This window comes from Cydia splendana, chromosome Z (assembly GCF_910591565.1).
Source record: "Cydia splendana chromosome Z, ilCydSple1.2, whole genome shotgun sequence".
NCBI lineage: Eukaryota > Metazoa > Arthropoda > Insecta > Lepidoptera > Tortricidae > Cydia > Cydia splendana.
This window is the reverse complement of record NC_085987.1, coordinates 17,874,589-17,888,709: the sequence shown is the minus strand read 5'-3', so window position 1 is coordinate 17,888,709 and position 14,121 is coordinate 17,874,589. Positions and strand designations below refer to the sequence as shown.

Sequence of the window (14,121 nt, the reverse complement as noted above, 5' to 3'; positions counted from 1 at the left end):
TAAGTAACATGCCATACTCTCTAAAAGGCCACCATGCATAGATCCTAAACTTTTTTTTTAACGAAAAGAAATAGACTATGTCCAGATGTTTCGCTATACCAGGATATACGAATCATGTGTAATTGCTGTTTACATAGTACGATTTTTTTTCTGTGATATTGTCTTGTTCGCAAACCGCAAATTTTCTTGTAGTATTTGTCAGCAGTCGTTATTGTTACTCGAGAGGATTGGGTAAATTTCGTCCAAACCATATGCTTTAAGTCGAGCTCCCAGGACGAAATGTGTACCTTATTAAAGCACTAATTAAACACATGTGTAATTTTGAAATAAAAATATAAGACCAAAAAAACGGCTAAGTAAAGTTGTCCCTATAATTAACGATACGGTCTTTATAAAATAAATCGCAATCATTTTAGTTTTGATCTGAGAGCAAAGTTAATGAGTCGTGATTCGTCCATTGAAGTAGCCATGGTCTAAAAATGTTCAGTTATCACGAAGATACCCCTCTAACGTAAGTACCTACATGTCCACTCTATGTCCAGCCACACATTTCATAACGTAGGTATATATCGATAGTAGGTACCTATATCAGTAGTTAGGGCCAAAATGTCCAGTCGCAACACGTCCGTAACTAAGCGCCACTTGCACCATTCCACTAACCCGGGGTTAACCCGTTAAACCTGGAGTTACCATGGTTACCAGTACAATTTGACACTGGGTAAACGTTTTAACCGCTTAACCCCGGGTTAGTGCGATAGTGCAAGTGGCCCTAAGAAGACTAAGATTTGATTAACAAGATTTTGTGATAGATAGATTCTAAAATGCAAAAGGTTTAAATATGTAAGCGAGCCGAGGGAGGGTCGATCCCTAGGAGACACTTTATTTCAAGTGAAACCAAACGTATGCTAGTTATTCAATCAATCAATATTTTAGTAATATTTATTTCAGCTTTTAAAAATAAGATAATTATTCTTTGATCGCGAGAGTAAATTTCAAAATCGAAAGGGGTGATCAACTCTCCCAAGGTTTCTCTAGTCTAGAACGTAAGTTACGAACTACTCAAAATAAATCAAAATCTGAATTTTACAAGAAAATTTACAAAGTAGAAAGAAAGGACATTTATGCGAAAAGGGTAATTATTCAAACCAGACAATCTCAGAAAGGAGATTTTTGTGTACGTGCACGAGAGAACGCGTAGGATATAGGTAATAGGTACTGTCCTAGGTGAACATTTAATTTTCATTTAACGTGTATATTTAGCGTCGATGCATGGAAAGCCAATAAACAAACACCAGGGCTTTTTAGACTGTACTTTTTAACAGATACAAACCTATTTATTTCGTCAATACTTAATCAACATCGCCTAAATATAACATAAATACTGGGCACAAAACAAGACAGCAATTATTTCTAAGGAACTTGCCATATAGAAAGCGAATTAACATAAATAGCTAACAAATTAATACCATGCATAAGAAAACAATAATTTGTTGGTAGTGAAATTGATTTTATGAGAAAATATTTCAAGTGGTTAAAAACAATATCATAAACGAATGCTTCGAAAGCCATTAACATAATCATGTTGCGGATATGGCTCAAATAGTTCCCAAGTAGAAAAGGCCCGCTCGTCAGCGACGGTCAATAGTGTGGCTAGCTACCCACGGCGATGTGGGCGCCGGCGGCGACGTCTAACTGAACGACATCACCGGGGTCATCGGCATGCCGAGCACAGAGTTTAATTTCTCTAGAGCATACGCGAGGTTGTTGAACAGCTTCTGGTCGCACCCGTACTTCTCGATGGTGCTGAAGCGGAATGTTCGGAAGTTCTTCTCTACGTCTATGTAAGTCACGGCTTGCATCAGCGGGCACAGTATTATCTTTGTGTGGTCTTGGAAGTTTATCTAAAATATAAAAATATTTAATATGTAGAAAAGGCTCTGTTGCTTTTAAACGAACATGACGAGTTGTGTACCAGATTTGAGTGTTTGTGAGGAATGTTGGTCAAATGCGATTCAGACACCTTTTACCAGTGAATTTAATTACCACCAACTCGGTTTGGTAGTACCTAACTACAGGGATTTTTTTGCACTACCAATCTGAGTTAGTGGTAACTACCGGGAATTATTTTTCCCTGTTGTTACCACTGGTAAAAGGCGGAGAAAACATTTTCCAGTTGTTGTGCCTGGTAACCACTTGGTGGTAACTAGTGGAAATGCAAGCCATGTGTGTATAGTTTGTAGCTTTCTAATAGACCCCGACGGCTAATTCTTTGTCTATTGTTAAGTAAAACCGCACAAACACATAAAGACAGAAAGGTACAAACTATACAAGTAGGTAGTAAGTGAGGTTACCTGCAGAGTGCCGTTGGTGAGGTACATGATGACGGCCAGCGTGGAGCGGAACCACTGATGCAGATGCGGCAGCCGCGACAGCCCGTCGCTCTCGCGCACCACCGCCGAAGCGCCTGAACATGCACAACAAATGTATGATTTATCTGCTTATATGCCTTATATTGTTGGAAATTTCATCCTTTTTAAATGGTTATTTAGTTCATTGTAATTGTCTAATATCCAACGTTATTTTTAAATTCCAGACAGTGAAAATTCGCACATGTAACATGTTTAGGGTTCCGTACCTAAAGGGTAAAAACGGCACCCTATACTAAGACTCCACTGTCCGTCTGTCTGTCACCAGGCTGTAACTCATGAACCGTGATAGCTGTTAGACAGTTGAAATTTTCACTCATGATGTATTTCTGATGCCGCTATAACATCATATCGTCGTTGCGCTTTTCAAAGCTGATATGTGCACGATTTTTGATTGACAAATAGTTACCTAGCAACAAAATACATAAGGTGTTAATTCATTTGATTAAGATCTCGCACATATAAGATTTGGTTAGCGCAACGACGATATACTAAAAAACATTATAATAAATATTTAAGTTATTGTTGAATAACTTGCAGGCGTATGCTCTAGAGAAATTAAAGTTTCTTCTCTTCCCATACAAGAAACGTGATTTTTTGCGTAAAGGTACCGAACCCTTCGTGCGTGAGTCCGTCTGTCACTTGGCCGGTTTTTGGTCAAGTCAGGTCTGGTTGCACTTAACAGTCTATAATCGTAATAAACACCTAAAATATTGTTGTACGAGACATTTCGTAGGTAGTTCTCTGCTGTTAGTCAGTCCGTCAACTATACCTAGTTCGTGCAACCGATCTTATTGGACATCTTATAAGTTAAGTTCTGCTAAGTTTTAAACATTACGTACCGGCTTTCATGAGGTAATCACTCATGTATCTCCTGAAGTAACTCAGAAGCTTCATTTTCTTAGCGAGTTCAGGCGGGTAGTCATCCATAGTTAAATAAATTTCTTGGCCTTCGCGAGTGATGAAGTGTACATTCCTGTCAAATCAAATTGTGATACCTTCATTACAAGAAACTTAACATAGGCAAATTAGTATTATTTTTGTCTTTCCATGCACTATTGGCAATTGCACATCTAAATGGTGAGCTTGAAAACATCGTATTTCCTATTCTTAAGATTAGACATTTAACATAGTCCATCAAGACAATGGGATGCCAATATATATGCACGGTGCCCGGGAAGAATCCAAAAGATTTTAACCAAGAATCATAAGGAGTAATAAATGTTATATGAACCTAGGTTAAATTATGCTTTTTAAGTCTTCCATGCATAAAAGCCTGCGCAAGCCGGCGGAACGCAGATTAGATCACCGAGGAGGATTTACTCCGCGCAGTACATAGAGACGAGGTAAAATCCCCCCGCCATGCAGCGAGCACCCGCCAGCGCCACGCCGGCAGCTGGCGCACCAGGGACCATTTATACAGGATACATTTATAACTTCAAATTCATCGCGTCCACCGTGTATAGATATCAAGTGTGTAGGTATCGAGTTGCAAATAAGAGTAAAAATACGTTAATATTTTTGTGTGGGACTGTTGTACACGTGCTACATAAGACGTCGTCTATCCACAGCTAGGGACAGCCTACGAAAATAGGTAGGGTTGGTGTGATAGGTAATGTAAGTTCGTAAATAGCAATTAACGACCGTTCGTGTTGCATGTTATAAGACAGTACAATTTAGTGACTTACACTCCGTTGGCAAGCATGACGATCTTGCTGGTGTCGTTGAACATGACGCCGACGGACTCGTCGCACAGCTGGTAGCCGAAGCCGTACTTGTCGCTGTAGTCCACCCACTTGCTGATCCACACGAGCGGCTGCGCGGCCGGGTCGCTCAGCTCGTCCGTCAGAACTTGTCGCCGGTTCTTAACCTGTAACCATATCATATACTCATTAAGGTTCCGTCACAGAGGCGCGTTTTCCGGGCGGGGCGTGAGCGTTTTATATGTAAAAGCGGCGCGCCCCGCTCGATTTGCGGTGTAAAGGGCCTAACAGTCATGTATACCTGTAGACCCTGTAGTCATGTAATCGTGTAGTTAGGTTAGGTTAAGGTATAAATTATAACTAAATAACCTGTATTATCCTGTCAATGCTGGTATACAAAACATATTTTGGTTAAGATTAATATCGCACTAATAGGCGGAGAAAAAAAATGCCGCACACCTAATGAAGTATAATATGTTTCAATACATACCTTACTAGAGAGCAATTGGACGAGTTGTTCTCGTAGAGACAATAGGTGCTGTCGGTTAGACTGAGGCTCCGCAAGTCCATTGGGCACCGATATCTTTTCATCGCGACGTCCATCCTCTGTAAAAAAGTAAAAAAAACCGAAAGGTTATAAACCTAATGTTTATACCTACATATACAATGACAGTAACAGTATGGTGATGAAATGTTAAAATGGAATACAGTAGAGTCCGGTTAGTACGACTCCGCATATAACAACCAACCGCTTATAGCGACGTAAGTATAGGCACTTGTTTGGTTTTAGTACTAGCTACTATGAAAGTACTACCGTTTATTACGACTCCGCTTATAACGACCGACCGCTTTTAACGACGGAAATTGACACAAAATCCGTCCGTCAAGTCCGGTTACAACGACGAGCGACGTAGTTTTTACAAATAAATTGTTGGTAAGAAGCTTACTTCGTCCCGCGCACCCAACTTCCCTCCCCTCTTTGCCTATACTCAGCAAGATGAAATAGTCATGTGACGTTTCGGCTTGTAAGAACCAGGGATGTAACGGATGTGGTTTTATCGGAACCGAAAACGGAAACAGATGTTTTCAATTTAGTTTAACGGAACCGAAAACGGAAACGGAACCGAAAACGGAAACGGAACCGAAAACGGAAACGGAACCGGAACCATAATCGGAGCCTGACTTTTTAACGATGTAGTCGTTTTCCCCTTTCTAGAATAAACCTTCAGACAAAGTTTACACTTAGCCGTGTCCCCACTAACTTCATCAAAATAGTTCCAAATCGAACTTGATTTCGGCTTCATTGTGCGTTTTTTTACACACTAACATTCACCACACACACTACACACAGTCAGTAGTCAGTATACAACAGAACACAACCGATTTTAATTTTAATAACACGAATAAACCAAAGTATACAAACAAACAACAAATTAGCGTAGCACGTGGCAAGCGGGGCGACGAGCGAATGACTGGTATGAACCTGTTTGTTTTTGATGTACGCCGCCGCCGCGCGAAGCATTGACATCCGTTATAACTTCCGTTTCAAACATAACGGAACCGGAACAGAAACGGATGTGTAATACCAAACGGAAGTTCCGCCTTAACGGAAACGGAACCGGAGCTCCGTAACATCCCTGGTAAGAACTGTCTCAATTGAGTAGGCATAAGTTGTTTGTTGAAACAAAAGTAAAAGTTGACTCAAAATTGAAATGTTTGACAAAAAACTTAAGTATTTTTTTTTTCATTGTCGATGTATGATTGTCGTCTTGATTAGATCCCTAAGAATTACGACTTTTTATTTTACGGGGTCGAGTAATTTGCGGATGATGAGTGAGTACGCGTACCTACCTACAAAAGTGGCTTCTTCTAAACACACAAGTCTCTGCATTTAAGACAAAGTGTTGTAATACTAACGTAAATAAATATTTTAGTTGAAATGTTTTTTTTTCTTTGATTGTCGCTTAAAGTATTAATAAATAGAAAATGATGTAATTATTTTGATTAAAAAAATATATTAAAATTGGCAGTTCGTTTAGTGCGACGTCCGGTTAGTACGACGTAATATCAGCGGTCCCTTGGGCGTCGTTATAACCGGACTCTACTGTACATGAGACTCAGTTCCCACTGAAAACTGGTTAACAGGCGTCTACACTTCACCGCCTCGAAAAATTGCCTCGTGTACACAGACCGAGCTGATTCTCGCGGCAATTTCCTTGCGAAACGACTCGTTAAGTGCGGACCCGTCCAATTAGCGCATAGTAAGTGTGCGGATTACCATTAGAATTGATTTCATGTAGCGGACGGCGCTGGAGCGCGAGTTTCTCGAGCTGGTCTGTACGTGGCGCGGTGGTGAGGCAGGAGAGCGGCAGCGCGGCGGGCATGATGCCCGACGTGAAGAACTGGTGCTGCAGCAGCTTGTCCACGGAGGGGCGCTTCAGCGGGTCCTCCTGCAGCTGCATAACGATCATCTCCACCGCGGGCTTGCGCAGCGACGACGGGATTCTGCAAACGCCACATAATGCATCTCTATCCACCACTACTCTACTCACCCTATCTCGCCGTCGTTCCGCGACTTACGTGCCAGTTACACTTTCATTATTTAAAGTAATGCGCGTAAAATATTATAACATTAAACATTTTTACTATTACTAAAATGGTAAGTTCAAGGCACTGGCGGTCTCATATGATATGACGTTAGAGAAACCTACAGTAACATAGGCTGTGTTATGTACAGTCACCTGCAATAATATGTTACACAACGAAAGCCGCAAAAATATCTGACACGATTTTATTTATAGAGCCATAAGAGTGTGTCACATATTTTTGCGGTCTTCAAAGAGTAACATATTTTTGCAGGTGACTGTACAAACGCCAATGCCGTACAATTAATCATGAACGCACATGTCTCAGATGCATGTATAGCATGCTTCAGCCTAATGGAAATATTCAGTTTGGTTAATAATTTCTTAAGGTGCTTCTAGACGGACTACACTTCCTGCAATATGTAGTTGACAACTTATGTACTTTTTTTGCACATAGTGCTAGAGTGTGACAGACTTAGATTTGCCACTCACACATAGCACCAAAACATAACCCACTTAAATGCACCCTTGATTAACAGCTTTTTGGACTATTTATATGCAAAGTTAAAAAAAAAGCAAAGTTTTATTGTAATAATATTCATATTATGTTTACAGCTATGAATTGGTTCGCTATGTTTTACAAATCATTGCCTCTATATATTTCTAATAATTTAAAATGCAATTCCAGTTTCCTAGATTGTTCGGAACAAAACTCGCCAAGCTAGGTAGACAATGTAGACATAAAAACATCTCCAGTGAAATAGTTTCTCCAGACATCCAGATGTACAGTTATTTCACATTACAAGTGGTATAAAAAATACAAAACTATGAATACATGGATAATATAAAAATGAGCGGTTAAAGATAGCTGACGAAACACATGTTTTGAGCGAACAACACGAACACAGAGGGTCGTGAGCGGCCACCACCGTGCAGGGTACCACCTGAGGCGATGGTTGAGCGTATTGTCCTCGACCAGCGCCTGCGCCAGGCGCGCGTGCGCGGCGCGCCAGCCGCCCGCGCCGCACGAGACCACGGCGCGGTATATGCTCTCGCTATTGTGAACAACACAATCACACTGCGTTTATAATTAATGGTCACAAATTCTTCTTAAACCGAAATTGATCCATAAATTTATATTATATGACATGGCAGCTTCGAATATAAGTACAAGTACTATATTACTGATTAGTGACTGTATCATCATCATGACTGCTCTTGTCGGTGGAGTAATCGCCACATTAATTAACTGATAGACTTTTATTTTAAACTCATTAAATTCATTATTTAAGTAGTTTATTCTGTACCTGTATTCACATTCTTTTATTCTTTTGTAGGTATCCTTCAGAGAGGAGGTCTCGAAGGGGGGTTTCCCGACGAGCAATGTGTACATGATACAACCCAAGCTCCAAATGTCCACTTCCAGAGAGTGCCCTTTCCTAGTCAGTATCTCTGGTGCAATGTAGTTAGGTGTTCCACAAACAGTCTGCTTTCTCTCTCCTGAAAAGCGTCGATTTCTTTAATGTGATCTTTATATTACTTGGATCTTAGATGAACTTGTTTATTTTATAATTTGGCTTAGTGATTTAGTTCATATTCAATAAAAAATGCCATTGTGTAAAAATTATGACTATTGTAATATTCTTTGTCAGTACTGAACTGCAGCTGATGCAGCTATGTCACAAAAAAGAATGAAATGCCAATCGAACTTAACTGAGCATTTACGTAATTAAATGTTACAACGAGCCAGTGCAATGTTAGATTACGTCTGTGAAAGTTTGATATATGGAATAAATGCATAATTTTGCAAGGTTGGTTTCAATTTAAATGGCTTACCATCAAATTCAATTCTAGAGGCGAGTCCAAAGTCGCCGATCTTGACGTGCAGTTCATCATTGAGGAACAGGTTCCCCAGCTTGAGGTCGCGATGGATGATGCGGTGGCTGTGCAGGTATCGCACGCCCTCAAGTATCTGGTGCATGAAGAACCGAGTCTCTGGCTCCGTGATCGCTTTTCGCCGCTTGTGGAGCTCCATCATGGACTGCCAACCAACATTACATTATAAAACATTGTCTGCATAAACAACCGTGGGATGGCTCAAGTTTATTTAACCATATCACTGTAATTATCTAGACTTAATAAAGATTTATAATAGTGAGGGAAGTAGTGTCACCCAATGTAGGGGCCGTGCAAATTTTGGTATCGGATGAATTCACTTGGCACAGATGTAGTATACGTAAAGCTAAGCCAATCCAGCCCGGTAGCCATCCGCCACCCCCTGGTGGGTAGGCAGGGGGGCATCCAAAGTTACACGCCTTCTATCGGCTTCTATTTGACCTACCACCTCGAGTTTCGCATCATTTCCAGGTAAATCGGGCATGAGGAATTCATTTTTGAGACATTTAATGTACAGTTTAATAGAAATAATAAAAATATTGACGCTCAAATCAAAATCGGTTTGCTATTTTTTTTATTCAACTACATATTACTATTATCACCCGAAACTACAAATGCTAGAAAGTTGAAATTTGCACACCAGGTTACATTTATAATGTGTACAAGAGATGAGAAGCGATTTTGAAAAATTCAACCCCTAAGGGGGTTAAAAAGGGGATAAAAGTTTGTATGGGGTTCATGTTTTATTTTAAGCTAGGAATTTTAAACTTCGTTAAAAGATATATTATTGAAACACAAGAAAACTAATTTCAGCGTTTTTGAAAATTCATCCCCTAAGGTGGCGAAATAGGGGTTGAAAATTTGTATGGAGATCAAAATTGTTTTCGAGTGTGGGGCTTGAAACTTTTTATATGCGCATATTATTAATATACAAGAAAAGTAATTTCAGCGTTTTTAAAAATTCATCCTCTAACGGGGTTAAAAAGGAGTTGAAAGCTTGAATCCATTACAAATTACTTTGACTGCCCCCCCTGCCTACCTGCCAGGGGTGGCGGATGTCTACCGGGCTCAATTAGCTTAGCTTTACGTATATTACATCTGAGCTAAGTGAATTCATCCGATACCAAAATTTGCACCTTATGACACTACTTCCCGTACTATAATGATATCCAGAATAAAGTAAACTTAAGGCACATAAGACCATTCTTGGGGGTTAGGTATGACGGTTTAGGTTTAGAACGCAAATGTACGCGTATGTTTTTCTTCTGGACAATAAACATTAAATAAAAAATTGGTGATTACAAATATTTTCCTGAGAACCTGTTTACAAAGGAATAACAAATGTATGAAACCTGCACTAAAATGACTACATAATAAATAGTGATCAGCGATTCGGTTACAACTAGGGATAAAAGAAAATGCTTTTGTTATTGTAGGTAATAGTATTTCAACACTTATTTAAGTAGCATTTTTATGAAAAAGTTAATCAATATTGTGGATTTACTGTAGATCCATGTAATCCATACAAACATTTCTACTAGATCCCACGGCGTGGCAATGTAATCTCCAATCACTGATAATAACAATAACACTGGCATCAGCTTTTTATTACTCGCTTAGCAAAACATTGTATATAAGCATTTCTCGCTCTGCATTTTACATATATGTGTAGCGGCAATAGGTTTTTTACTGGTGGTTCTTCATCATGTTTTTTCGTAGTTAGTTCCTCCATTTCATAGGCGTAGAGTTTTATTTTTAATTTTATGAATTAAATTTTTATTATTCTGATTTATTTCCATGTTTTACACACAGCAAATTTACCATTAGTAGAGGTATACCCAGAAAATATGTGTGGTTTTCAACAAAATATTCTGTTGAGCTATCTGTGTGCAATCACGTAGCTAAAAGTATTGACACACATTGAACTTGTCACCAACAATAAATAAATATTATAGGACAATTTTACACAGATCAATCTAGTCCCACAGTAAGCTCAATAAGGCTTGTGTTGTGGGTACTAGACAACAATATATATAATAATTATATGCACATATATAATTACTTATATACGTAGAATACATCCATAACTCAGGAACAAATATTTGTGATGAACACACAAATAAATGCCCTTACCAGGATTCGAACCCGGGACCTCCTTTATCGTAGGCAGGGTCACTACCGACAGGGATAGGAGGCAGTTTACAATACTGAATGGTTGCATATTACAAAAGAAGACAATAAAGATATTACCAGGACCAGCACCAGGCTATATTTGTCCCACTGCTTGGAACAAGCCTGCTCTCATTGTATGAGTTGGTTTGCTCTTATGTGAATTAGGGGCTTTACATACATTTTTAAGTTAATATGCAGTCATAATAAAATAAATCTTGTTTCATACTTATCAAACATTAAGTAATTAATTCAAAATATATTTTGACTCACCCGCCTTTTACACAGCTCTAGCACTATGTAAATGTTAGAAACATCTTCAAAGAAGCTGTGGAAGCCTACAACATGCTTGTGGGACAGTGAGCGGTGGATGGATATCTCCTGAGCCATCTTCTCTTTGTGACTTGATTTTGTCATCATGGACTTGGGTACTATCTTGCCTGCAAACACTTCTTTTGTACCAGTATGCTGGATCTCGTAGCATTTTGCAAAACCTCCCTAAAATAGAACAATGTTGAAGTTTCAATTAACATACTTACAATTAGATGATGAATTATCTAAAATTCTTAACATGTGTATTAACCCTTTACTGCATACAGAGCCATATATGACAGAATATGATACTCAACTCTATTGACATTTATTAAAGTTCAACTTTAAATAAATATTTTTTACTACATGCAGTAACCGGTTAAAATGGTTTGATTACATGAAATTAGGAGTAAACATAGTAGTGGATATTAACAGAAGAAAATTAGGACTGAAATACTTGAGCTTTTGAAACTTATTCAATTTAACTGAATAAAAGTTTATTCAAAAGAACATATGGTACAGTACAGTATTGTTATAAAATTTACATTTTCGACCCTTCATGTGTTCTGATATGACAAGACAATAAAGCCATGTATGTGAATATTCATTGCGTGCATGCAATGTCTTAAGTACTAAGCATATTATGCTAATATAACCATAACAGACAAGCAGTTAAATAATAAATTATGAAAAAACAAAGACCACCAAGTAAACAAAGGTAGCCAATAACTGGAAGAAATCGTAATTTAGTTTTCACTTTATACTTAACTGCATTACTACACATTTACAACATTCATAAATATCTATATATAGCTGATGCAGCCTTTCCATATTCGTGTTTTACCCTATTTGTTTTCAACTTGTAACTATTATGTTTTAATTGTTTTCAACTTATATTATAAAATTATTGATATTATAATCAGTACGCAAATTTTAAACGCATCGTTTCAGAGTTTGAAGAGATTTTGTAGGTTTTAGAGACCTACAAAAGTATTACACCATAAGTAATTAATTTACCGTTAATGGTATAAATAAATATACTACGTAAATGGACTACGGGGATATGCATTAACAAGATATGTTTAACTTTTATAGAAATATATCCGTACTTACTTTTCCAAAGAAGCGTAATCTTTGATAGCTGCAGTTCCTGGTTTTGTCGATAATAATATCGGGAATGGTTTTCTTATCATCTTCTGCATTAGACGACATTTTAAACTGCGTAAAAATTATACACTAATAACGATTAAAGAAAGAAATACTCTAAATTATACACAAAGAATCCGTTTGAAAGCGACCGACTGTTGAGCAGATAATGACTGTTGCAATAAAAATTTAAATTGGAACGGCTTTGTGGTTGCTCCAATCATAGACACACATTTTCTACCAAATGATACCAGCGTACAAAACTTAAACTTTATTGAAAAATAAGGATTCGATATAATAAATGTGAAAACGTAAACAAACAGTTATTGATAAAAAAAAAGTTTTTATTTTATATCTAGACGTCTGGCTACTGAAATTTTACACAAATTTTTGGTGGGAAATTCAAAAAATCTTGGGCTGGTCACACTTTGTGTAGTAGGAACATAGATATAATAATATACTTATAGCCGGTTTAGACTCTCGGCTCGCGGCTCGTCTCGCGGCTCGCCTCGAGTGGCCTTGAGCGCATGAGCCCGTCGAGCTAATGATTACACTCTCGCCTCGTGGCTCGGCTCGAGGCTCGTCTCATGGCTCGTAAGCTCGTTGACTAAAATATATTTTAAGCACTAACGGCACGGCATAAGGTTTATAATCGAATGACAAGTCGAACGCGAGTGTGAACGCAAGCGCGCGTCCCGCGCGAGCCCCTTTGACTCGTGCCCAAAAAACCGCTTTAGACTCTCGCGCAAGCCACGAGACGAGCCGCGAGCCGCGCCACGAGACGCGAGTGTGAACGGTAGGCTCGTGACTCGTCTCGCAGCTCGGCTCGCGTTAGATATGAGCGCCGATAGGCATTTAGCCGGCGGCGGCGCGCCGGTCAAAATCGGTCGGCGGCGGCGGCGAATCGGCGGCGTGGCCTTGAAACACCTTTGATTAATGAAAAAATAATAAAAACCAAAATTTTACCGAATTTACACGTTTTTACTGTAAGAAAGTTATAAAATAAGTGCATTTTTGAATTGCAAGCAAAATTTATTGAATAAAGGTACGAAAAAAGTTTTATATAGTATAAACGGTATCGAGCGGCATCAGAGGCGGTCTTAATCTTGGCGAGGCCCTGGCCGGAAGATCTTTGCGAGGCCCTTATCTATTGTGCTAAGGGGTCATCCATTAATTACGTCACACGAATTTCTAGGTTTTTTTTACCCCTCCCCCCTCCTTGTCACATTTGGCAAGCCCCTCCCCCCTAGTGTGACGTCACATTTAGCCAAGATAGGTACTTTTTCGTGCTTCTATATAAATATATGTTTAATAAAAATGGAAACTATAGGTTTAGATTAAGAGAAGAAACTGTAACAATATTTTTTGTATGACCGTTTGTTTCATATTTAAATAAATAAAAAAACATTTCTTCAACGAAATCGGCAAATATTTATTTAATATTTTATCAAAATATTTTTGACAAAAGAAATATTAGTAATTTTATAACCCAAACTGATTAAGAAATAAAATTAAACGAATAAAAAAGATTCTCGTTTCAAAAACTTGTTATTTAAATGTATATTAGCGTATTAAATAATTTAAATAAATTTTCGATTACTGATGAAGTTAAAGTGACGTCACAAAGTTTGTGACTCCTCCTCCCCCTTGTCACACATGTCACATTTTGTTGACCCCCTCCCACCCCCTAAACGTGTGATGTAATAAATGGATGACCCCTAAGTAAAAAGTAGCGGATTGACTGTATCAGGAAACATCTGGTCGACTGTCCAAAGAGCCGAAGTGAGGAAAATCAAGCTCCGTTATTAACCAATATCGACCCAACAAACCGGTTTATGTCAAAAAGTGAGGCCCAAGGCCGAGCTCCACCTAACACCGAAGACC

At 38.6% G+C, this 14,121-nt stretch overlaps 1 protein-coding gene across 1 annotated transcript; it reads right to left on the bottom strand.

The window, feature by feature from the left end:
- Positions 1 to 1,345: 1,345 nt before the first annotated feature.
- LOC134804249 (serine/threonine-protein kinase polo) lies at positions 1,346 to 12,474 on the bottom strand. The gene is made up of 10 exons (XM_063777221.1): positions 12,205 to 12,474; positions 11,053 to 11,277; positions 8,551 to 8,755; positions 8,022 to 8,214; positions 6,408 to 6,634; positions 4,620 to 4,735; positions 4,115 to 4,296; positions 3,269 to 3,402; positions 2,352 to 2,464; positions 1,346 to 1,901 (listed from the first exon to the last, which is right to left on the bottom strand). The coding sequence occupies exons 1-10, from the start codon at positions 12,301 to 12,303 to the stop codon at positions 1,689 to 1,691; spliced, it is 1,707 nt and encodes a 568-aa protein (XP_063633291.1). The 5' UTR covers positions 12,304 to 12,474; the 3' UTR covers positions 1,346 to 1,688.
- Positions 12,475 to 14,121: the final 1,647 nt, after the last annotated feature.